Source organism: Trichoderma evansii (assembly GCF_050947405.1).
Source record: "Trichoderma evansii strain SZMC 28006 chromosome Unknown GGI43scaffold_3, whole genome shotgun sequence".
NCBI classification, from domain to species: Eukaryota; Fungi; Ascomycota; class Sordariomycetes; order Hypocreales; family Hypocreaceae; genus Trichoderma; species Trichoderma evansii.
Window position 1 is genome coordinate 1,528,473 of NW_028145203.1, and position 24,023 is coordinate 1,552,495.

The 24,023-nt window shown below is 51.6% G+C and overlaps 7 protein-coding genes across 7 annotated transcripts; 3 read left to right on the forward strand and 4 right to left on the reverse strand.

Moving 5' to 3' along the window:
- Positions 1-1,160: 1,160 nt before the first annotated feature.
- GGI43DRAFT_396517 (uncharacterized protein) lies at positions 1,161-2,358 on the reverse strand. The gene has a single exon (XM_083204971.1). It carries the CDS (start codon positions 2,101-2,103, stop codon positions 1,612-1,614), a length of 492 nt encoding a protein of 163 aa, XP_083064203.1. The 5' UTR covers positions 2,104-2,358; the 3' UTR covers positions 1,161-1,611.
- On the forward strand, positions 2,215-4,340 carry GGI43DRAFT_250718 (kinase-like domain-containing protein). The gene is made up of 3 exons (XM_083200816.1): positions 2,215-2,851; positions 2,974-3,043; positions 3,122-4,340. Exons 1-3 carry the CDS (start codon positions 2,723-2,725, stop codon positions 4,279-4,281), a joined length of 1,359 nt encoding a protein of 452 aa, XP_083064204.1. The 5' UTR covers positions 2,215-2,722; the 3' UTR covers positions 4,282-4,340.
- A 966-nt stretch (positions 4,341-5,306) lies between these two features.
- GGI43DRAFT_396520 (emp24/gp25L/p24 family/GOLD-domain-containing protein) lies at positions 5,307-6,623 on the reverse strand. The gene is made up of 3 exons (XM_083204972.1): positions 6,201-6,623; positions 5,777-6,082; positions 5,307-5,701 (listed from the first exon to the last, which is right to left on the reverse strand). Exons 1-3 carry the CDS (start codon positions 6,402-6,404, stop codon positions 5,552-5,554), a joined length of 660 nt encoding a protein of 219 aa, XP_083064205.1. The 5' UTR covers positions 6,405-6,623; the 3' UTR covers positions 5,307-5,551.
- A 409-nt stretch (positions 6,624-7,032) lies between these two features.
- GGI43DRAFT_420855 (SANT/Myb-like DNA-binding domain-containing protein) lies at positions 7,033-8,934 on the forward strand (the record flags this gene model as incomplete). Its single annotated transcript, XM_083207866.1, has 1 exon — positions 7,033-8,934. One exon carries the CDS (start codon positions 7,033-7,035, stop codon positions 8,932-8,934), a length of 1,902 nt encoding a protein of 633 aa, XP_083064206.1.
- Positions 8,935-14,819: 5,885 nt separating this feature from the next.
- On the forward strand, positions 14,820-15,764 carry GGI43DRAFT_396528 (uncharacterized protein). The gene has a single exon (XM_083204973.1). It carries the CDS (start codon positions 15,075-15,077, stop codon positions 15,354-15,356), a length of 282 nt encoding a protein of 93 aa, XP_083064207.1. The 5' UTR covers positions 14,820-15,074; the 3' UTR covers positions 15,357-15,764.
- Positions 15,765-20,983: 5,219 nt separating this feature from the next.
- On the reverse strand, positions 20,984-21,388 carry GGI43DRAFT_250816 (uncharacterized protein). The gene has a single exon (XM_083200817.1). The coding sequence runs from the start codon at positions 21,280-21,282 to the stop codon at positions 21,049-21,051; it is 234 nt and encodes a 77-aa protein (XP_083064208.1). The 5' UTR covers positions 21,283-21,388; the 3' UTR covers positions 20,984-21,048.
- GGI43DRAFT_250945 (uncharacterized protein) lies at positions 21,025-23,885 on the reverse strand. Its single transcript, XM_083200818.1, has 3 exons — positions 21,950-23,885; positions 21,486-21,873; positions 21,025-21,383 (listed from the first exon to the last, which is right to left on the reverse strand). Exons 1-3 carry the CDS (start codon positions 23,725-23,727, stop codon positions 21,312-21,314), a joined length of 2,238 nt encoding a protein of 745 aa, XP_083064209.1. The 5' UTR covers positions 23,728-23,885; the 3' UTR covers positions 21,025-21,311.
- Positions 23,886-24,023: the final 138 nt, after the last annotated feature.

The window sequence follows — 24,023 nt, forward strand, 5'->3', positions numbered from 1 at the left end:
CGTAGCTGGCGGCGCTGCATGCGGGGATGAGGATGCGACTCGAGGGCCGCGTTCAGTGGGTATATCAGTTGGAGCTGGAGCTGGAGCTGGATTATTGAATACAGGCGCGCATTGGCCTCGACGTGGATAATTAACGAGGGAGCCACTTTGTGAGAGCCCCGTTGCCGTGACACCGCGAACGATGCACGATGCATAAAGATGGCCTCCAACACTCCATCCATCGCATCGTGTTCGCGAAAATCACGGGGGACGGATCCGGCAAGATGTCTGCGGAACTCGTACGAGCCGAACAGGATCCAGCAGCATCAGCACCGCCAGTTAATAACGCAATATGGATCGTTAAATAAGATGGCTCTTGCTCAGATTTAAGGTAGCCAAGGTACGACATAGTCTCCTCGCCCATATCCGCTTTATTACGGCATTATCCAGGGCCATAGGCAGGTAGGTAGTAGCATTCCGTGCCTGGCGAGTCGTCTCGCCTGGGATTTTAGTGAGAACAATTAGCATGGAAATCAATTTGGCGGTAAGGGGTCGTAAAGCGTCGGTCATTAGCGACGAAGAAAGCTCGGATAAGTAGCACCATCGATTAGCCAGGGGGAGCTTTATGAACAGCTCCGTATAGCAAAACCGCCTACCTAAGTACTGTATGCTATCATTACCGTGGAGACGCGGATGGGGCTCTCGTCTAACGGGACTGGGACGCTGATTCTAGGATCAGGGACCGTTCGTTAAAGCTTGACCGTCGCTGCTAGTACATAATAGCAGTATGGAGTAGCAATATGTACGAGTCTGCTCTTGGCTGGCTTCTCCACACAGTAGTTTCTGCTAGTAGCAGGTGTAGATTGTCACCACAATGCAAGCCTGGACGACACCGGAACTCAAAAGCTGGGATGCATGAAGGAAAACAATGATTGGGGCAGATGGAATGCGAGGGTGAGGCGAAAATTTCTCTCGACTCGACAATGGCAACACGTCTGGCTGCACTCGGCTGGGCGACGGCCAATGCCAAGAAACGACTCGGATCACCATCGGCGCCGCCAGGCCAGCGGAGACCAGGCTCGTGAACACGCAGACGAGGAAGCTGCTTTGTTGGAAGCGAAATGGCGAAATGGGCGACGATGCCGATTTTTATTGCCTGCAGAGTGACCTGATGCCTGGTAGGGCTTACACGCTTCGTAGATTACAATTACTACCTGGCAATAGGACGCTCTGCAGCAATGAAATTTTGAATTGAGCATCCTTTTTTCGCCTTTCGCGAGATTCCAAACCGGCTGCACGTGTCCAGTGCCCGAAATCGTCGCATTCACAGCAGCGCTTTGTTCCTCGAGATTGACGGCCCAGCACCCAGGTAGTGCCCTGGCTCTCCATGCTGCGTTCAAGGATGATGTTTCTGGATCTGAAAAAGCAAGCCACTGCTGCAAAACGCCATCGCGATAAAGAAGAGCAAGAGAAGGCATAAAAGGAAGCCGAAAAAGGTACTTACTTACAGCGTCGCATGGTGACCAAGGTTATTGCAAGCTCCATCCGTAGCTTCGTTTGCATTGTATTAGATCTTCTGCAAGGCCCTGAGCTCCAGTTCGCGTTCCTGGTACGCGGTGAAGCACCATCCATTCAAGTATCTCTGGGGTGCGCGCCACAGCTAATCGGTACCTCATGCGCGTGTACCCTGTCGGTGAAGCGTAGGTACCGCGATACCAGCCTAGCACCGAAATACCGCGACCAAACCCCCAGCCCAACCCAGTCCAAGACCAGCCTTGGTGAAATCCCAACCTGGTAGCGTCCCATTTTCCCTTTCACCCTTTCTCTCCTCCTTTCCATTGTGCTGATAATTTTTTTCTCTCTCGTGTTTCCCGCCAGCCATTCACAGGCAAAACCAGCCAGCCATACTAGACCTGCAAAACGAAAACTGAAGTGGCAAACAAACTCAGATCCAGCAGCAATCGCGTGAGTCCAACCTTGCACTACTGCACATGCTAACCGCTGAGTGCCTGGATGCGGGCGAAGCAACGGTGCGAAGAAGCGCGGCTGCCGGTGTGGGTTGCGTTGCGTGGCGCGGTGTCGCCGGTTGTGGCCTTCTAGTCCTTCTAGTCTAGGCCTCGACATTGGCACTGGGCTGCTCGCAGCAGGCGCTGGCGCGCTGTTTCGCTGGCCTCCAGGCGCTGCAGTGGACAACTTTTTGTGCAGCTGCACTACCTAGCGTGTCCGGTCCAGCGCGGCCAGGCTAGTGGACCGCCCGCCACTCAGCGCTGGACAGTACACGGGACAGCCCCCAGGTTGGCTTGACCGCCCGCCCAGCCCCTGCCGAACCCCTGCTGGTCGCCTCAGCAGACTTTGCCTGGCCCCGAAATCCAGCGCCCCAGCCCAGCGGCCGTCCACTCACTCACTCCTTCGTCCTTTTCTGTCTCGATCGTCTTCCTCTGCATCTCCATTGCCATCATCTCCAGCACCATCAATCGCCTCCATCCCCCCCATCGCTGCTCCGCGCCGGAATGCTCCTTTCATCACGTCGTCGCTGACTGCTTGCATCCTTTTGGCCCTTCCCACAGATACCGGCCCTCTAATTTTCCGCCCCCTGTCCAGGGGCTGCCTTCGTTGCTCCCGAGCCTCGTCTGCCGACCGTTCACCCGACCGGAAGTAGTCGACGGTCCTCCTCTCGCCTTCAGTCCTTGATCAATCCGAACCTCCATCGACATCTCGAGGAGCCGTATCGCGCACCGCAGCCATGGCTTCCTCATCGTCCAACGTCGTCGGCGTCCACTACCGAGTCGGAAAGAAAATCGGAGAGGGCTCCTTTGGTGTCATCTTTGAGGGTACCAACCTGCTCAACAACCAGCAAGTGGCCATCAAATTTGTGAGTAGCAGAGCCGAGTTTAAAGCGTCCGGGTGCAGAAAGACGGAAACAATCGCGTCTTCCTTCACTGTGGCTTTCAATTTTCAATTCGATTTTTTTTTTACTGACCTGCTGTCTCGCAGGAACCTCGGAAGAGTGATGCACCACAGCTTCGAGATGAGTACCGCACGTACAAGATTCTCGTCGGTTGCCGTAAGCCATATGCCAATCAATTTGCACTCATCCCAATGTCGTGGGCATTTGGATACTAATCAGACGCGCTTATTCTAGCTGGCATTCCCAATGTCTACTACTTTGGACAGGAGGGTCTGCACAACATCCTGGTCATCGACCTGCTCGGCCCTTCACTGGAAGATCTCTTCGACCACTGCGGACGCCGATTCACGATTAAGACCGTTGTCATGGTCGCCAAGCAAATGCTTTCCCGAGTCCAGACGATACACGAAAAGAACCTCATCTACCGTGATATCAAGCCTGACAACTTCCTGATTGGACGACCTGGTACCAAGGCATCCAATGTCATCCACGTGGTCGACTTTGGTATGGCCAAGCAATACCGAGACCCCAAGACCAAGCAGCACATCCCCTACCGCGAGCGAAAGTCGCTGTCCGGTACTGCTCGTTACATGAGTATCAATACCCATCTTGGACGCGAGCAATCTCGAAGAGACGATCTGGAGGCTCTCGGTCACGTCTTCATGTATTTCCTTCGCGGTGGTCTTCCCTGGCAAGGCCTGAAGGCTGCTACTAACAAGCAGAAATATGAGAAGATTGGTGAGAAGAAACAGACGACCGCCATCAAGGATCTCTGCGAGGGTTTCCCTGAGGAGTTCAACAAGTACTTGACGTACGTCCGAAACCTTGGTTTCGAAGATACCCCCGATTACGACTACCTCAGAGAGCTCTTCACCCAAGCCTTGAAGAACGCTGGTGACGTCGAGGATGGCGAGTACGATTGGATGAAGATCAACAAGGATTCGGGAAAGGGGTGGGACTCGATGAAGAATCATGGCGCCGCATACTTGCACAACCCAAACGCGCGCCCCGGTCCTTCTCAAATGGAGCTGCACAGTGGTCATCGTCCTGGGAATACCACCTCTCAACAGCAGGCTCCGATCACCGTCAGCCGTTTAAACGCCGCGCAGCCACCTCCTCCATCGCCGATCAAGCAGATGGGGAGCAAGAGAGATCGACCAAACGCCCAAGGCGGGCTGCAAGCCCAGCGCATGAGTGGAACAGGCCTTCGCGAAATGGGTACCCCGACTGGCTCAACCCAGGCCCAGTTCCAGAACAGCACCCAGAACCTGCCTCAGCCGATAACGACCCAGCCGGGCCCCATGGCGGCCACGGGCCAGTCTAGCGGACGACCTGCCGAAGCCCCCCAGCCCAGCGGCTTCCAGAAATTCATCAAGACTATTTGCTGCGGCTAAAGTGAGCGTTTTTGTTTCAGCGAGTTTTTCGGGATTTATTTACCATGCATGGCTGCGACATTGTACCCCGACAAGTTTATGTCGACGCCCCTCTTAATTTTACTGGAGATTTGGTTCCTTAAAATATATACCTGCCGGCACGGCGGACATTTGTTCTCTGGATCCGAGCAACCGTGTGGCTTGGCCAGAGACTACATGGCAACAGCGAGCTGCACGGCCTTTGACTGGAGACAGACAATGGGCCGTTCAAGGCGACAACGCTCTGGTTTGGAAACAAATAGCGAATCGATTTACTCCATACATTCACCACTTCCATGTCATAAACACCTACCACTCAATAGAAGAACCGCGGCACTGATTGGAGCACAATGTCCATTATGACCAACCGAGCAGGAGTTGAGAGAGAAGAAAAAAACGACAGACGGATACTGGTCTTGATTTTTAGGTTGGACTTGTTTTCTTTTTTCTTTTTTCATTTTTTTCATTTTCCTTTTATTATTTCCTTTTTTCTTATGTCTGACATTCCATTACGACACCATACTACACCACTTTCGATGTGCAGCGCAGCAAGGCGCAGGATGGTCACGAAGGGCAGCATTGGGTCTGGTCCAGGTGTACTTTTCTTTTTACTCTTATTTGCACCGTCTATATAATAAGTCTTGCGAGATTTGCGAATCATGGAGTGGTGGAGAATGAGATAGAGATGGGAAAGGGAGGGGGTGGGGGGGAGAGCGATGAGCGGGCAATGGAATGTGTATAGAGAGAGAGAGAGAGACGAATTCGAGATAGCAGCATATGGCGTGAAACAGTTCAGAAGTCGGCGAAGCTTTTTGTACGGAGGCGAGAAGATGTCTTTTGAGAGTTTGGGATCCGTCATTAGGTAGGGAGTTATTCATCGGTATACCTTGTAATGGAATTAGGATTGTCCACAAAAAAAGCCAAAGAAAAGAACAAAAAAAGGGCTAGACGAGTAGAGAGTATCAAAAATAATTGGAGCAATTACTATCGATTTTTATAATTTCTTTCAATATATCGTAACTACGCTTCGCATCCCACATTAAGTTAAATTGGACACCTTCAACCCTTTTTTCATCATCGTATACTTGGCTATGCACTATGACTGGAATGTTCTCCGATATTTAAAATCGAGAATAATGTATTGGTATCATATCCTCTTTTTCACCAATTCCACCACATTGTTTTGATAAAGGAATTTTTGCTCTTCTTCGCTCTATGTAGTAGCTCTCCTCGGTATATCCTTTGCATCCGTTTAGGTAAGCTTCTGCTTAATGAAGAAGGAACGCAGGTGAGAGAGTTGCCATGCGCAGGTGGCGCCGAGGATGACGAGCTGAATGATGATCCATCGAATGACACGGGCGTTGGTAGACTCGGACTGATCTCTGAATTCGGCCTCTCGCTCCTGTAAATTGCAAGTTTTGATTAATATAGGTCGGAAGAACATGGTTATAAAGAAAAAAGGGGAGAGGTCACTAACTCTCTGGAAAACCTGTTCCCTGCGAATGTCGTTTAATCTAGCATGGAGGTCCTTGACGCGAGTAGTAATATCCTGCAGCTTCTCCTTGTCGTCGCTTTCAATCTGGTTGGTCTCGCCAATCACCATGTCGAGGCGCAGCTTGATGCCGCCGTTGGGGTTCGCCATGGAGAGCCAGCCAGTGCGGCCGCTGCTGGATGAGGGCATGAAGCAGATCTTGTGGTCGCCAGCGTCGGCGGCAGAGAAGGTGAATCGGCCGGAGGAGGTGCCTCGCTGGGAGACGACACGGTGGTTGTTGTCAAAGACTTCCTATATCGTTCGTTGCGTTAGTCGCTGACATTGATATATCATTGATCGATGGAAATTTCTTCTTCTCCTTCTTTTTATAAAGATGAGAAGGGGAAATTGGTCTTGTGAGTGCACCTACCTCGACAGTGATGTAGATGCTGATGCCCTGGTGCTGCTGCCACATGTTCGCCGCCCCATCCCACTCTTCGGCGGAGTAGTGACCCACGACGAGGGTATCCTTGGGGAGCTCTTCGTAGAAGCACTTGGGAGTGCCTCCATCGACGTAGAAGTACAGGGCTTGCGCCGCAGCCACAAAGGTTGCGAAAGAAAATAGGGACCTCATGTTGGCGATCGTGGAGGGGAGCTCTGTTCCTATGCAGGTATAATTGGGCCACCGGATTCTCCTTTGCTCCTAATCTTTCGCTCTATCAGACAGAGGCAAAAAGATGGAATCCTCTGCTAGAGAATTGCAATTGACACCTTGTCGCCTAGTTGTGGAGGGAAAAAGAAGGATGCAATTGCCGTCAAGCCTCCCTTCGAGATTGTACGGTGGTCACTTTCGACTCGAGTCCCTCCACGGGAAGCTGCCACGTTCAAAGAATCCAGGGGTCTGGCGCAGCGCAGAGCGGAGTCACGTGCTTGCGACAAGCCGCCAAACGCGCTTTTCCAGAACCACCAGGTTAAACTATCCAATTCTAATCCATCAGCCTTGCGCTTTGACTGCTGTTTTTCAACCTGTTTTACTTTTTCTTCTTTTTCTTAGATCATTGCCGCATTCAATTTCAACTATTGCGCACATCCGACCACGACGATCGCATACATCTCATCTCACCAAACAGTCTCTTTCCGACCGAATACTTTATTTCTTCTGGATTTCCGCTTTCGAGATAATAAAGCGATGACGGCATAAATTCTCCCCCATTGCTTCTCGCATCTCACAACGACGCCCCGATAATCTCCTCCGTAACGCAATGGCCTCCTCCGACGTCCGCGACGTGCTTAACCTCCCGGACGGCGCTGCCGGCGGTCCTCGCCCCTCCAAGAAACAGAAAATCTCAGCGCCACGCCCCAACCTCAAGGGCCTTGCGCGTGAGGTCCACAATCTAGGCGGCGATAATCCCATCGCCATTGTTCCAGAGGTCACGCAGTTTAAGAAGCGCCGCTTTGTCAGCCGTAAGCCAGCCGCACGGTGGGAGCTGAAGCCGTTCCAAAATTCTGGGAGGAAGGATGTAAGCCTGACGTTAAGGCATTGGAGGAGAGCCGAGGAGGGAAAAGAGCCTTCTTCTGCAGTGGGAGGTGAGGGACAGGCTGGAGAAAACGACGTGTCTGGATCAAAGGGAGAAGAGGAGATTGAAGATTCGTTATATGCCAAGTATAACGTTGAGGTCTCCGTACCTCAGTATAACGATGACCAGTATCATCAAGTCCTGGAGAATCCTGACTGGACCAAGGAGGAGACGGATTACTTGATGGAATTAGTGCGCGATTTTGACATCAGATGGCCCCTTATATGGGATCGCTATGAATGGAGTCCGCCAGCTACCAACGGAGAGGCCGATGCTGATGGCGACGAGAGTAAGGCTATCGTCCCAGCTACACGATCTCGATCAATGGAAGACCTCAAGGCGAGATACTACGAAGTGGCGTCAAGAATGATGGCCGTTCAAAAACCCGTACAATATATGACACAACCCGAATTTGCGCTCCACGAATTGATGGCACACTTCAACCCCCAGCAGGAAAAGCTGCGCAAGGATTTTGCGCTCAATTCCTTTGGGAGATCCCGCGAAGAAGCTCGCGAAGAGGAATCATTACTATTGGAGATTAAACGGATACTTGCTCGAAGTGATAGATTCAACGAAGAGCGGAGAGAGCTGTATAACCGCCTGGATTACCCCCATGCGGAGCAAGACATCAATACCTTCAAATCATCGACCGGCCTGCAGACATTGCTTCAAAACTTAATGACTGCCGATAAATCCAAAAAGCGAAAGTCTATTATGGGTGGCGAGGCACCTACACCTACCGGTCAACCTACACCTCAACAGGCAGCTCCGGAGACTGCTAGACGTGATAGTGCCGCGGCTTCTACTGGTCCACGAGACTCTGCGCCAGCGGCGGCACCTGCTGCTGGTAACAAGAAAACTCAACAGCAGCAGCAACAGGCCCAGCAACAGCAGCAAGCTCAACAGGCCCAGCAACAACAGTCTCAACCGCAAGAGCGCAAGAAGCTTACTGAACAAGAGGAGGTAATCTATGGTGTTACACACCACGAACGCTTGGGCTCTGGTCCTACATTCCGGACAGAAAAGATCAACAAGCTTTTCTCTCACAAATCCAACCAGCAACAATTGCGCATCACCAATACCCTCAACGAGCTGGATGTTCCTGCTAAACTGGCTATGCCTACGGCGGCGACAACTCACGCATTCGAACAGCTTCTGGCGTCTGTGAATAGCCTTCTTGACGCCCGGAAGGTAACAGATAAGATTGACGCGGAGATCAAGCTGGAACTGGCCAAGAAGGCGGAACGCGAAAAGGCTGCCGGTGTCCAAGAAACCGAGAAATCTGAGGACGCTGATGGTGATGCCAAAGACGACGACGCGGCTGCAGCAGATGAGCCCTCCAAAGAGGAAGACAACCAAGAAGGTGGCACCGAAGAAGCTGACCCCGCAGACGAGGAAAAGGGTGACGATGATAACGCCGCAGCGTCTGACGAAGCGGCAGTCCAGCCGTCTGTGGAACAGGACGATGACGACAGCGAGGAGGCGGACAAAGGGAAAGATGATGAGTTGGAGAATGCGGCTCCTAAGCGAAGTGCTAGTGTGCTGAGCGACAAGAGCGACAAGACTGCAAAGAGACAGAAGAAGTGATTGATCTTTGCCTTTGGTACTTCGCAAGTACCAGTACTTAGCTTTACGCGCCCATCCGTCATCATTGTCATTGACAATGGGGATTAGATCCCTGTTTGTTCGCTTGTTTTTTTGGGGGAAAATAAGGTGCCTGGCGTTGAAAAGCGAGATTTCATCTACGAGATATGTGCGGAGTGTGAAAAAACCCACTTTAGCAAACAGATGCCCATGCCATGCGTAACTTGGCACACGCATGATGGATTCAATAAACTATCAGCAGCATTAATTTAGCGGCTATTGAATTATTAACCCTTGGCTATATGACGGCGCTTGGGCGGAAATGAGCATGCACATGAAACCGATTCGCTCCCATGTTGAGGGTGATAATGTTGGTTGGGCGCTTCTGTTTGTTTAGAAACATTTTTTTTTTTTTATTTCTACGAGATTAGCTGCTCCTCTTTACTTGCCTAAGCGAAAGAAGCGCCCTCCTTTGTGGTCTCAGAATAGGCCTCGGGAAGAGAGAGATGCTGCAGGTTCCCAATGTACGGTGTGACGTCTGTGCAGGCGCATGAAAATTAGAGGGAGGTGATAGGGAGGAGCGGGGGAATAGAGGCAATTCACACATAGTGTGCGTCTGAAATTACTCTCCAGGGCGCGTAACCGCGAATTAAGATGCATATGGAGCAGAGTTATCAGAATACTAAACAGGATATGGGGCTTCGACTAGGGGGGGAAAGACCAATTGATCAAGGGAAGTCCAAAGAGAGAGAGGGGAGAGAGGGATATGATAGCGTCTTTGACGGGTTCATGAATGGATGTTACAATAAAGCTCATGCCTTTTTTAGACAGCTGCATTGAGGCTATATCTTAATATAGCAATCTTATATATAGCAACAAAGTGTTTTCTAAATATAACATCTTGCCCCTGATCTCGCGTAGAATAGAAACATGATCGAGATGGCTATATCTGGACTTTCATGAACCAGCATCTGCAGGACCCAAGGGGGTAGCACGGAGATGGACACAGAGAAAGATGGAGGGGCGTGTATGAAGCAGAGAAGAGGGATCACCACGGTACCGCGAGCATGGAATGGGACTCTCGCACATGGCACGCTTCGGTGGGACTTTTGATATGTCTGCAGGGGAAGTTGACAAGACGAGACAGAAATAGAAACAGGAAACTAGGAATCACCATACATCCGCTCGCTCTCTCTGCATCAAGGTGGAGAAAAAGAAATGCTGGCGTCTCCAGTATCACGATAAATGGTTCTCATGGGCGGGTAAGAGGGGTCCCTTGATGGTGTTTGCTGGATGAACCATGGAGAACGAATGGGGGCCAATATGCAAGGTCCCAAGATGATGCCTTGCATGAGCTTGATGATAAAAATAGACAGGATGCCACCCTCTCTTCTTTTTATTTATATATTTGCGACTGCCGCTCAGGGGTGAGGCGAATAATTGAGATTCGAGAGCCAGAGATTGGAGGGCAGTAGCAGAATCATTCTAGAAGTTGCGCGCCTTATCGCCAGCGCTTATTAGTTAAGCGGCTATTTGGAGAGAGATTATTGGACAGAGCAAGGCACGAGTGGAGAGGGCAGAGATGGCGCTGGAAATAATCTGATGGCCTACCACTTTTGCTTCCTCACTTCCCCTGGCATGCTGCAAGTCTCTTAATGGAGAACATATCCGATGAACCCTGTGATCAGATGGCTATTTTTGGCCACGGCCTTTTTCGGGTTCTCAGCGATGTAACACGAGGCTTCAGCGGTATCCGCTTGTTTACGCTGAGGAAGGTTATCATTTGTAGGTGCTGTGCCGTGATTGGCCACGAAGGAAAACAACCGGAGAGACCTTTTCAAGAAAGTGCTTCGGTTGTTAGTTGTTATAGAGCAGCAGCAATTTCTGGCGACCCAATCTCGAAATCATGGAGCTTCGCAGGTTAACAATTGCTGGATATACCTATCCATCTTCCTCGGCGTTGACGATCCGCTACCCCGGTGCCGCTTTAGGTACCTAGGTTAGGTGCCCACCTGGTAGGTATGTAGTTAAGTACCAGTCAAGGTGTCCAGCTATTTCGTGGTAATGCCTGTGTCGTAGGTCAGCTGCTGAGCTTGGTCATCATCATCACGGCTGCGTGGAGCACTTCAACGGGATGTTCCTGATCCGAGTACATCAGTCGCAAAAGCAAAGAAACGATTTTCCGGGCCGGCGCTCCCCTGCCCGCTACGCGCTTGCAAAACCGCCAACTTAATTTTAGCCTCGCCAAGAACAAAAAAGCAAATCAGAGCACAGGCCCACGGAACTGAATCTTCACCCAACAACACACGCCCCAATCCCCACTTCTTTTCTTTTTCCTTCGGTCCAGACGTTGTCAGCCCACAGCCGGACCCGAGGCTTCAAACCAACAGCATCGCCGTCGCTTTGTCCTCCCCTCCCGTGTTGCCGCTAGTAGGTGCAAACTCGCTCGCCGAGACAGGGAATAGTTTCGCAGGCAGCGTATTCCCAGCACTTCTCCACATGGGACGTCCTCTTCGTGCCGCACCATGACTGCCAGCACTTGGCTTTTGCACTGCTGGTGCTTGGCAGCAGTATACTGTAGCAATAGACACAGCTTGACCGATCTTGGCACATGGCAGCCCTTATATGCGACTTATCTGGCATCTCGACGTGCGCAGGACCAGGCAGATGAATAAAAAGGTAGACTAATGACCGCTTCGGGACCGCTCGCTGTAGCTGCTCCTCCTGGAGCATGATCCTGTCCAGTTTAGCATTTCCTAGTAGCATGCACTATGACTCCCAAAGGCCAACAAGGCACGCTCTGATATGCGTGTGAGTATGCACTCCCTCGGGCGCCTATTCCAATCTGGGGTTAGAATCTTCAGCCTGGCATCCTGCGAGCAGTTGGTTCGGAGCTGAAAGACCCCCCACAGGAAACCCAACCGACGGTGATTATCCTGTCACAGCAGTGCTACTTTGTTTATACGGGCTAGTAAAGCGTTGCACTACTGCCGGCAGCATATGCCTAGCGTTTCGCTGGAGGGTGGTTACGACCTTTGCCACCTCCATGTTTGCTTGCTATGGCCTTTGGTGATCAGCCTGATGAGGGAACGAGAAACCATGACATCCGACACGGTGTAACAGTATGGTGATCACGTTTCTAAACGAAAAGAGTGCTGTGCCACTTGGCCTGCTGATTTGAAGCTGCCCATGTCTGTTGTGTTGCCATGCGTGCCATCTGCAAAACACGTATCCCGCTGTTGGCTGGAACAGGGCAGACTCGGTAAGCATTAATGTCTATGATCTCAAGACATACACCAATACTAGCGTCACCACTGATATTTGTATTCTTTCTTCGCTGTAGAAAGTCATGATAACCTCAAGATGAGCTCGACAAGTGTGCCTCTGACCATGAGGGAATAGAGCTCTCTGACGTTGATCCTATAGCACGCTAGGCTTTGGATCTTCTACTAGCTGCTGGAGCATAGAATTGACTGCGAGAATTACCTATAATAATGACGAGGTAAGGACTTTGTACTCGATTAACGAAGAACTAAGTGCCTAGCCGCGGGCGGAGTCTACTGGATGGTCATCCTGGCAGCGCCAGAGGATGTTGGTAGATTGTCTTTGATTGGCGGTTTTCTTTTTAGTTTAAAGCTTTGGCGGTGTGACATGTTCGCATCTTCGCAGGCAGGCGTTTCAAGATGAAACAAATCGCGAATTGTCTGGCTAAGCTTCCACATGCTGTGTCTGGCCATTGGGTTTGCCAGGAGCCCAAAGCCAACTTTCAAAGGATGCCGTGACGTAGAAGCGCACCGTACTAGCTATGGCTAAGCAATCCTTTAGGCTGGCTAGCTGTGCCATCATGCAACAAGATGGACGAGGAAAATGCTATAGCGCTGTGATGAGAAGCCGTTGCTAAGGTTACTTCTCATACGTTGTAGCTCTGCTGTAGTTGTTGAACGCAAAATAGTCTGCTTAATATTGTAATTACTTGCTTAACCTCATGTTCCTGGCATAATAATCAATGGAGGCAACCTCGTGGAGTTCTTAACCAAAAGCATTCTATTGAATGATCACGTCGCCGTAAATTTTACTTGTGGCTTGAAGACTTTGAGCTTCCTTCGAGCCTTGCACGGCTGAAGCGGTATTGCTTCCAAATTAGATTTGCTTCCCGTCGTGGCCGTGCCACAGTCTTGGGAGGGCGCTGATGTACTTTGTATTGAAGCGAAGGCTAACGCTAGTTGAGCGGCAGCGGCTCACTGATTGGATCAATCAATCCTGCTGTGGTAGTAGTGCGGTCGGGCGTACGTGGCCTGACACAGCCGCGGGCGGCGGCGATACGAGGCGGCGGCGCTAAACGCGGCGTTAATCCGTCTATATGAAGTACAGCATGCAGGGTGCTAGGCGGGGCACTCCTAACAGAGTAACCGTCAAGCTCCTATTGGCGTTGAGAATATGAGATCGGACAATAGCCGATGTTTGGTTGTTCGTCGTGTGGCTGGGTACGTATTCTGAGCCTCCATCGTGGATTATGGAAGAGTTGGAGAGTAACTGCGAATGGCTGATACTCGTACGAGAAGCCCTTGAGAGCAAATGGGTAATCAGAGGCAAGCTCTTAGACCTTGCTTTGCGGGGATGTCACTTGCTTGCACGGCACAGTCAGCAAGCTGATAGACTGGTCTCGGAGTCTCATACAGATATGTCTGGAGTGCAGGGAATCCGACGGACTCTGCTGCAATGATTCTATGAACTTATCCGAAAACCCCTGCTTGTTGACCTCAACTGAACATGGCTGGCATGGCGCCTGCTAGGGTTGCTGTCCCACTTCGATGGCAGAGGCGAGCAAAGATCTGGGACGGATGCCATTTTTCGATCCCGGCCAGACGCCTACGACAGGTTTGTTAACGGCATATACACGTATGGGCAAAGGACTGGCTTTGACAGCCGAGCTGGTGTGACAGTGATTTGCTGGTGCCGTGTATGAAGGAGCCAGAGTCCGGCTGTACGATGGTTTCGAGACGAGACGCTTTGTCATTCCGCCGATTTGTCGGACATAGTTTGCCCACGGACCGATCGTTAATGCAGCAAGCAAAAATGACTGTCACACAAGCTGCTTTTCGATCGCGTATAACATTGGCTGCGTGCACGCGGATAGCTGCTCGCATTTGTGGCCGGTGACTGGCGGGATAGACGGCGAAAGCCCTGTGATGACTGGTGGCGTCTGAAGCCAGAGACCCGTGGATTGGCCAACACCATTCTAAGCTGGCCGCCGCGTTGCCGCATCAAGGTGCTAAAAATGGGCCGTGGTTGATGGAATGGAGACTTGGCGGCGACGATGGCGGCCGCGGCTCGCCTCTTGGAGGGTGACACCCCTTGCGATGGTACCCGGATCGGTTGGGCGCGAAAGGTGGAACAGTGCTCCGTAGGAAGGGATTAAGACCCGTAGGCTAGAACTTGGCTTGGGCGCAGCGACGATAGACCTGGCACCAGGACAGGGGATCAATTGCAAAGTGCTACAATTAGTAGTTGCTGCTGGCAATGATGCACGAGAGGCAAGAGGAAAGACACGGAGAGTCTTAACTCACGAACCGGTTCTCTCTGTCTTACTCATAGCTTTGTAAGAGGAATGTAAAAGAGAGCGTCAGCGAGAAAGCAGAAGCGCGAAGCTGATGCGTGGGGGGAGAAAGCGAGGCTAAAGCGAGGCTGAAAAGAAGAGAGAGAGGGAGAGACGGGGAGAGAGGTAGCGGGCTTTGGAGGAAAGGCACGGAAAAAACTGCTTCCTTTGTCGGCTGGTCGACGCGGGAAACGAGGCAACGGCGATGTGCGATGTGCGATGTGCGACTCGCGCCGTTTTCTGCTCGTTGTTGGCCACGAAGGACGTGTATTACTGTGCAGCATGGTAGCATGAGGTCTCGCGCATGCATCTAACTTTAGTAACAATATTCCAGCTAGTCCCAGGCCAGCGGCACTACTGAGGGATCCTGCTTAGCAGAAGGCGCCGCACTCCAAGGATATTTCGAGCCCTTGCCCGCTAACATCCACCGCGGTTCATCTTCCAGCTCCCTTCTTGCTTTGTGCTTGTCCAAACATGGCTCGTACGAGCATGTACCTGCTTGTATAGGCATGATGCGTGCAGCCTCAGCCTGTGCGGTAAAGGCACAATGTCTGGTCGGCTCGTTCTTATGCGTGGACTCACCAGGTTCTGTAGGAACAGCCAGCGGCGGCATCGTGCCAATCGCCTTCTCCCGTTGTCGACACAAAGAACGCTAGAAGACGGGCTAAGCGGCCTGGAAGACGGCCAGTCAAGCGTCGTCGAAGTTTCCGCGCGCGCTCACTCTGCGCATACAGTAGAGGCAACTACTAGTTCGTGGTCCGAGTGGGCGGAGCCGCGGCAACACCGCTTACTGCGGTCACACCTCTCTCCACCGCAGGGCGAATCGTGAGCAGGACCTGTAGGGCCTCGTCTGCGAAAGGCCTCGTGCTGCTGCTGCTACGTCAGGTTCGAATCTCTCCAGGGCCCTGCAAAGCTTAGCCCTGAGAACAGAGACATGGAGTGGGGGAAGAGCCAGGCCAAACGACGGACATGTCACGGCTAGACCCCCTTGCTACCCGCTGCCAGCGCTGTAGTTGGAGCGATAATTCAGACTGGATATTGCGCCCTGGGGCCGGCGTGTTCCCAAGACGGTGCTGGCTGTTCGTGCGTTGGAGCAAGCTGAGCCACGGATGTCCGGGTATGCATCTTCGAGAAGACCGCTAAGGCAGCGGCGTGATTGCCTCTACGGTACAGTATTCTTTGGTGATGAAGCGACTTGGCCGGAGTTCAAGGTAGCAGGATCTCGTTTGTGCTCTGATATTGCAGTTACATTGCAAAGTCTGGAGCACACCCCCCCTCTTGGCTGTGGAACGTGGCTCCCTTCTGGCTTCCATATCTGGCACTGAGTGCTACCGAAAACTGCCGCCTCCAGAGCTGGGCATCCGTCTCGCTGGCTTTGTCGCACGCCAGCCATCGCATCACACCCACTTACACGAATGGGCCTGGTGTTCGGAGGGCTCCTGGGGCACCCACCCACACTTGCGCCTTCACGCGCATGCACGCATACGCTTCTGCATTGCTCCAAGCACAGGCGCACTCGATGCTGGGTAGCGCAATTTGGCAGCGTAGTAGGCGAACTTTGCGGCGTGCCTGGTCAGGCCGCTGTGGCTTTGGGCTGTTGCCACACGCGATGGCTGCCAGGAACCAGGGAACCAGGGAGCCAGGTTCAAGGTTGCTAGGTTTGTACTAGCAGGACAGACTGCGACATGCAACGGGCGATTGTCGCTCTGGGTGAGGCGTTGGCGCACTCGGTTGGGTCCAGTGAGAAGCGCCGCCTATTAGCTTTCACGCCTCCCACGTTTCCATGGCCCAAGTATTGGCTGAGATCCTTTCTCCATTCACCGCACTCTTGTTCTCTCTGCGCGGAGGGCTTATCCGTAGAACGCCGCAGGGGGCACCCCCCTGGCTTGGTTGAGCGATCGGCACGGCATTGCAAAAAATTGACTGCCTGTCCATACGCCGTCAGGTCTTAGCTATGCCGTTTGGCCGTCGCCATCCCCAGGCCATGGAAGCCATCATGTGCGTCCTTTTGGTGCTCCCTCCGGGCTGCTAATACGCCATGCCTTGCACAAGTATGGGGAGCTCCATGCACGCACGCACGCCCTTAGACGGTGCTTTGCCTGTTAGTGGTTCGTCACTCTGTGTACCTGTACGAGTACAGGTACATGCGTCGAAAAGAGCCGCTTTCCTAGGCGCATCTCGGTACATTTCCGGGTTTCTTGCCTCAACGTGTGCGTGTTTCTCGCCCTCGAATGGCCTTCTCAGCGACCCAATATCTCCATATCTCCCCCCGCGAGTCCTTTGAATGAATTGATCCGCGAACTTCTACTCTCCTTTTCTCTTCCTTTCCTTTCCTATCCCTCCCCTCCTTTGCTTTCCCCATTCCTCCAGAGCCTGCACAGCGTTACTTATTTGCAGCAGCTGCCTGCCTGCCTGCCTGCGCTTTGCCTGTTGTTGCTCTGCTGCTCAGCCTTCCACCCTCATCGCCTATCCTCCCTCAGAGCCTTGCGTTACTCGCAATTCCGTTCCCAATCTATCGCCGGCGATAGTTGTTGAACCACTCGATCATCTGTGCCCTTGAGCCAGGTCTGCCATCACGACTAATACAAGCATCGCACCCGTGCACTGCGCCGCCAAGTAATTACGGAAGTAAAATTCCCACATTTCGGGGTACAGGTACACGCCTCCAGCTGGCTTCTGCGCTGAAGCAGCCACCCCCCCTAGCCTAGCAGCAGGCGCAGCATAATCGCGCGTGTAAAAAAAAAAAAGCTACCTAAGCCCCCCAAGCGCGACCTTGGAGCTTTCAACCAGCCCCCCAGCTCTTCCGCCTCGACACATTCTCTCACCTCCCACTGCAACGTCCTCGCAAACTCTCTGGACTCGGGCCGTCAAACGGCTTGCGCTATTTGATCGTCGCATCGAATTTTGGTGGAGGAGGATCTGAAAGGGCGAGAATCTGTTGATCAAGCTGCATTGGACTGCTCGGATTCGCTTGCTCACTCATTCGCTTTTGCGCGTGACTCGCGCTTCTCGCTCTCAGCTGCTTTGCCAGCGGCCAGTTTTGCACTCACTTCACCATCACGACGACGACAAGCCCTCGTTATTTTTGTGAGCGAGAGTTTGGCAAATTCCAGACCTTTTCCTGTGTGTCTTAATCGTTTGGATTTCCTCATTTGGGGTGTGAATGAATTTCACTGTATAGCGGCACCTGTTCGGAATCCCATTCAGCATAGTCTCACTCACGCAAGCTTTTTGGTAAAGCTCGGCTCAGTGCTTTTTATTACCTGGCAATTGTGATTCGAGAAGCTTAATAGTCTACAAGACGTTGATTCATCGAAAGTCACCTTGGTGAAGCGAAAACGTCAACTTACTACCATTGGTCTTCAACAAAGCACGGCTTATTCACTACATCACCAATAATTATCCACCCCAAAAACTCACATATCCAGCCCAGCGGAGCTCGATATATTCTTTTGTCGACAGTATTGTAGGGCCTTTAAAGGCTGTTTCTATTGACACCGCGCCAACATGTCTACCTTCACCGCGCTTAATGGCGCTTCATCAAAGCTGACAGAACCTCCGGCGGCGCCGGGTGATAAAAGCTCTTTCGCAGATGAACGCCTCGCCAGCTCAACATCAGCTGCACCAACATCGGCTGCCCCTGAGCCACAGGCAGCAACAGCAACACCTCAACGGGACACTCAGCGAGACCCTCAGCGAGATTCTTGGACACCTGGAAGTGTAGAGAGGACGATACACGTTGCAACCTATCCGCCAGAAGTCGAGAGCTCGCATAAGCGCAAGCGCTCAGCATCTGTTGAGATTCGAAGAGAACTTCCTACGCAAGAGCGAACCCCGGATACTGCAACTGCCCCGTCGCACGCCGATGCTCGTGATCACTACGGAACCCCTCAGAGAGACTATCGGCCCTATGGTGACGAGCAGCGAGAGCGTGAAAAGGAGGCGTGGTACTCACATCAAGCTCGAGATGATAGAAATCCCTATGAAACTCAACAGAACTCGGCGATTTCAGCGCAAGGTAGCACGGAAGAGCAGATTGGCGAAGCTTTGAGACGAGCCACGAGCCAGATGGATCATAGTGACTACACTGGCACCAGCCCTGATGGTGATGATCGATCAATTCTTTATGGAGGCTCATATAGCGATCACAGAGGGGACTCTATTTTGCAGCATGACCCCAAGAAGCGAAAGCGAAATTTCAGTAACCGTACGAAAACGGGCTGTCTGACCTGCCGGAAGAGAAAGAAGAAGTGTGATGAGCAAAAGCCTGAGTGTAAGTCCTGGGCAAAGAGCCCTTTAACTCTTCCGGTGCGCGAGCCTCATACTGACGACTGGATAGGCATCAACTGTATTAGAGGTGGATTTATATGTGCGGGCTACCCACCACAGAGGGGACCAGGCTGGCAAAAGCCAGACAACAAGGCTGCTGCAGTTCCACTCGAATCCAAAGACCCAAGCTACGTGCCTCCTGGTGCATATGGCATGCCGCAACCTCAACCGCAGCCTCAACCACAGTCTCAACCGCAGCCGCAGCCCCAGCCTCAATCACAACCGCCCCCACAGCCGGCTGCAGCGCCTGGACCTGGGCCTGCACCTACACCGGGTCAAATACAAACCCCCTTCGGACCCCAGCCAGTAAAACGAGAGTCGTTAACCCATTACCGCGGCCAGCCTCTCAGGATAGACCCTCCCCAGAGCCGGCCAATAATCATTTCGGATGATGACCGCCTAACAGCATCGACCATCCCGAGCGCATCTGTGACGAGCCCGGAAAACAAGCTCTCTGCATTACCTTATACTCCTGCCAACGTCTTCCCCACGCCTGTAAGCGCAAATACCCAGCCGCCACCGTTTGGAGAGAGGATGGCAAAGGATTATCAGCGAGTGCCTCCGCTGCACGACTTGAGCCGAAATGAGCCTGAAACGCCTCATCCTGGCAACCATCTGCCACAAATCAACATCCTGCATCCAACGAGGACCAACAGCCCGACGCCCCGCCCCCAGCCTCCTGCAACCTCAAACGCACAGATGGCTGCGCAGCTTGCACTGTCACACTCACAGTTCCCGCCTCGACGAACCCAAAAGGAGGAGATGCTTGCCGGAAGGCCCTATTATCCATTCGATAAGGAACTCTGCCTCGAACGAGAACGATGCGCCGCTGCCTGTTGGAGATTCAACAACCTCACGACGCCTCCTACGAATGGCATTTCTCCCGAAGAGCGAGCGCGCTTGTTCCTCGAGATTCTGCAGCCTCGCGACCCTGTCCGCGTATCTCCCACCATTGCGTCTCCGGTTACAAACATTGGACGGGTCGGCCGTCATTGCATTGTTGAAACGCCCTTTGTCTGTGATTATGGGTACAACATTTCCATCGGTAATGACGTCGTCATTGGACGCAACTGCACGATTAACGATGTTTGTGAGGTCAAAATTGGGGATAACTGTGTCATCGGTCCCAACGTCAGCGTCTTCACTGCCTCTCTCCCTACCGACCCGAAGAAACGTCAAGGAGGACAGGGCCCACAGGTTGGAAGGCCCATCATCATAGAGCAAGATTGCTGGATTGGTGGCGGTGCCATCATCTTGCCTGGCCGGACCATTGGCAAGGGAAGCACTGTAGGAGCCGGATCAATTGTTACCAAGGTATGTCGTATTCCCTTTCTGCTACCATCTATTGGCCCTTCTCCTCTCGTATTGTGGAAAACCGAAAACATAAGTGCTAACGGAAACTTGTCTTATAGGATGTACCTCCCTTCACTATCGTGGCTGGGAACCCTGCACGCGTGCTTCGTGGCATTGCGTCTTAATCTCAATCGTCTGTTTTCCTTAGGGCGCATGCTTTTGCATCTAGTGTTATGATACCCAAGCGTGCGCGCGTGTATACCGGATCTTTGTGTGCATAATTACGCAATCTTGCACGAGATTTCCCCCTTCCCCTGTCTCTTTGTTTTTGTTTTATTATTTTGGTTGGCACTTCTTTCTATTTCCCACGCGCTGCGATATTTTAATAAGAAAGTAAAAGTTTTTGTGTTGGCGTTAACGTTTTAATGACATGTACGTGGCACCTCGCGGGACACGTTGGCAGGTATGGGAATTTGGGAGTGGCAAACTCATAAGGGATATATATATATATATATATATATAGGATAGCTTAGCTGGGCTTGGCTTTTGACGCTTTTTTATACAAAGGAGGTCCCTCGGCTGGGGGAATGTGATGGAAATATTTTATGCGATTTTTATTCTTTTATTTGTTGATCAGCGTTGTGCGTCTCTATTTCTATGTCTGCTATTATTTTGTGCTTCTCTATCTGTATGTGTGCCTGCTATCAAACTATGCCTCCGAGAAAGGGAGATGATTTGTATTTTGTGCGTGGATTTGGAATATGAATAATGTGCCTGAGGGGTCATCTAAGCAAGCTTTGCGGTATTTAGTTACTTTTATTTCATCTTTCTCATTGGATATCTATCCGCTTGAATATCTATCATTCTGAACTTTTTTTTTTTTTTTTTGTTTAACGAGATTAATGAAGATATATATTGCTGTTAAATGTACGGCCTGGAAGACTTTCATGGTTCCTTTTTACCATTCCAACTTTCCATTGAGTGATGGTATATACAATCTGAAACAAAACATTATTTGTAGCAGCTGTAGATGAACGTTTAAAATATGAACAGATCTCATCATGTATAGAGAGCGTATGCTCACACTGCCAGACGAAAAGCAGTAGCAGCCCAAAGAAATTTGCCATAGTCATTCAATTTTATTTTTCTCTTTCAGGGAAGACTATAGGCTGGTATCGGAGAATAATTGTCTCCAAGATCTGGAGTCGGATTGGATATATTGATCGAGGGAGCCCTATTTTTTGAGCAAGAAGCGATTTAAGCGTTAGATTCGTGTTAAAGAACATAAAAGGGGGGAAACGAAAAAGGGAGATGGGAAAAAAGGAAAATTACGAACCCAATCGAACATGTTTGTATCGTCAAACATTTCTTCGAAACCAAACATGGCATCACCGGCTTCATCGCCAAATGGCATGCCGTCCGTGGTGCCGTAAGCTGGGATGTCGCTACTATTGAAAGTCAAGGGTTGTTGTGGTGGCATCACTTCCTCTGATGATGATGTGGTAGGAACGCTTCCATAATTTTGAGGAAGAGATGAATTTGGGGTGTTGGTCATCTGGCTAGCAGAACTTGCGGAGGCAAAGATACTTGGAGGATCGATTCGGTTGAGAATAGCACGGAGTACTCTGGAAACGTGGAGGGCATCGCTAGAGGTTGTGCGGCGGGCAGACCAGATGGAGTAGGCGGTGCGAAGGGTAGCTATGCGCTTGGCTCTGTCTTCTGGGCTAAAAAGGAGAGAAGAGATCTCTGTTTAGCATAGTTGTCACTCAGAGAGGGCAATGTTCACATCAAGAGACTCACCTTATTTCTGTAGACTCGCTGAGATCCAAGCACATAATCATGGCCGCGAGTAAGAAATGATGCAGCGTCAGGCTCGAAACCATGAATCTGTCCTCGTACATCCTCCCTCCCGCTCCAGTCTCTATATCAAGCTCTGCCTGTATTTCTAGTACCATGAGCGCCGCCTCCTTGCAAATCCGCCTCGAGGCGTCATACTCTGCGTCATGCTTATGCGTCGTAAGATATGGGCGATGGAGGATACACAAGCTCGTGAGATACATCAACTCGAGCATTAGTCGATGCATGATTGTGTAGTTAGCATCTGTAAAAGACGTATTGCGAATAGTGCGGATGCGCAAGCAAGCTGGCACAGAATCGTGCCACTCTTGAAGGTCTTGGTTGAGGGCCAGTGTTTCGGCGTATGGAACAGGAGTGACAGCAAGTACGTGCCGAACCACACGACGCATGACACGACAGAGCTTTGATTTTGTGATGTTTGCGAGAACAGGAATAGGGTCCGTTGGTGGACGAGGAGCAGGCAGCGAGACGGCATCTTCGTCGAAATCGTCGTCGGTGAGATTCGTAGGATGGTCCACATCGCAAACATCTTGCGTGATAATAGGTGGCATGCCGTTCTGAAATGAGAATAGTAGATCTGTCGACTGTATCACATACCACGTCCTGCGCCGCATCTCAGCCTCAAAGGGCGTCATCGCCCTGTTGCTCGACACTTTGGCCGCATCGCGATGGTACCCTTGTCTCTGCGCCAACCGCACAGCCAGGCCGTACAACGACCACAGCGTCGATTGGGAATCCAATTTCTGGACGTTGCGGGAGTGGGCATGCATGAGGAGAGCCTCAACGGAGAAGCGCTTCCCCTTACAATACTGCCCTGCGACGAGGCACTGGGCGGCCTTGGCCATATAGAAGCGCGAGTCGGGCCCTGCTAGGGATGGCGATGATGATGCCGACGATTCTGAGAATACGCCGTCTGATTCTTTGGTGTTTACAACCATTGTGCCTATGCTGAGGATGGAGAATAAGATGCTGATCCAGAGGAAGTCGGCCGAGGAGGGATCCGTCCAGAAGGCGTCATATCGACGCTTGAACTGGTGCGTGTGGATAAAGATGACGGCAGTGAATTTGGCTCTGAAATAAGCCATGATGAGTTTATCTGCTTCTTGCCTTGATGGCAACCCCTCTACGACTTCTTTGATGGTAATGGGCGGTACATCTCCCAGCACAACCTCTGGCTCTGTCGCTTCCACGGCATCAACATAGTCCGGCTCCCTATCCGCCGCCAGAACATCTTGGATATCGCGGATTCCCTCAACTAACGCAGTCCACGAAGTTACCCCACGATAGTTCGTCTCTAATTCCTCTTTGTTGTGTCCTCCTGAATACTGGCCATCATACGGCGCCTCCTTCTTCGTGAGGCGATTCTCGGCCAACCCTCTCACCATTTGCTCAAGCTGACTGAGTTTGAGCTGAACATCCCGTCGACTGCTGCTACCGGCTGTTCTATTATCAACTGTTGATGATGATACAGGAGTTGGGCCATAAGAGCAAGTGTCGCCCACGCCGCGCTTCTCGCAAGCACCGCACGGATGCTGACGATCGCATCGAGACTTGCGCCGCTGGCAACCCGTGCAGGAGACGGCTGGGCGGAAGCGCTTCACGCGGTATGAATCGGTGGCCCGAAAAACTGAAGTGAATTGGGAGATGCCTGGTTCGGGCATTGAAGGGTTGTCAATTGAGCTTGTTTTTCTACTTTGTACTTGCTGGGGTGAGAGCAACATGTAAGAGAGAGAGTCAACAACACCCAATGCTGCAAAGAGCCCTGTACGTGTTCTTTCTTTATCCTCTAATTTGATACTGTATGAGAAGTAGTAATAAGTTAGTGATAGGTTTACAATAAGGGGAGTAAGTTGTGATGTTCAGAGAACGCCAATTTGCCCATCAACGGCTTTAGAGAAGTATGAGGATATAGGTCTCACTAGTTGGTCCGTAAATCCGAGAGCTTGCACTACCCGCTCTTCGCGCCCCAGATACTGCACTAATGTGATACGAGAGTGGCACAATTCGTGTACATATA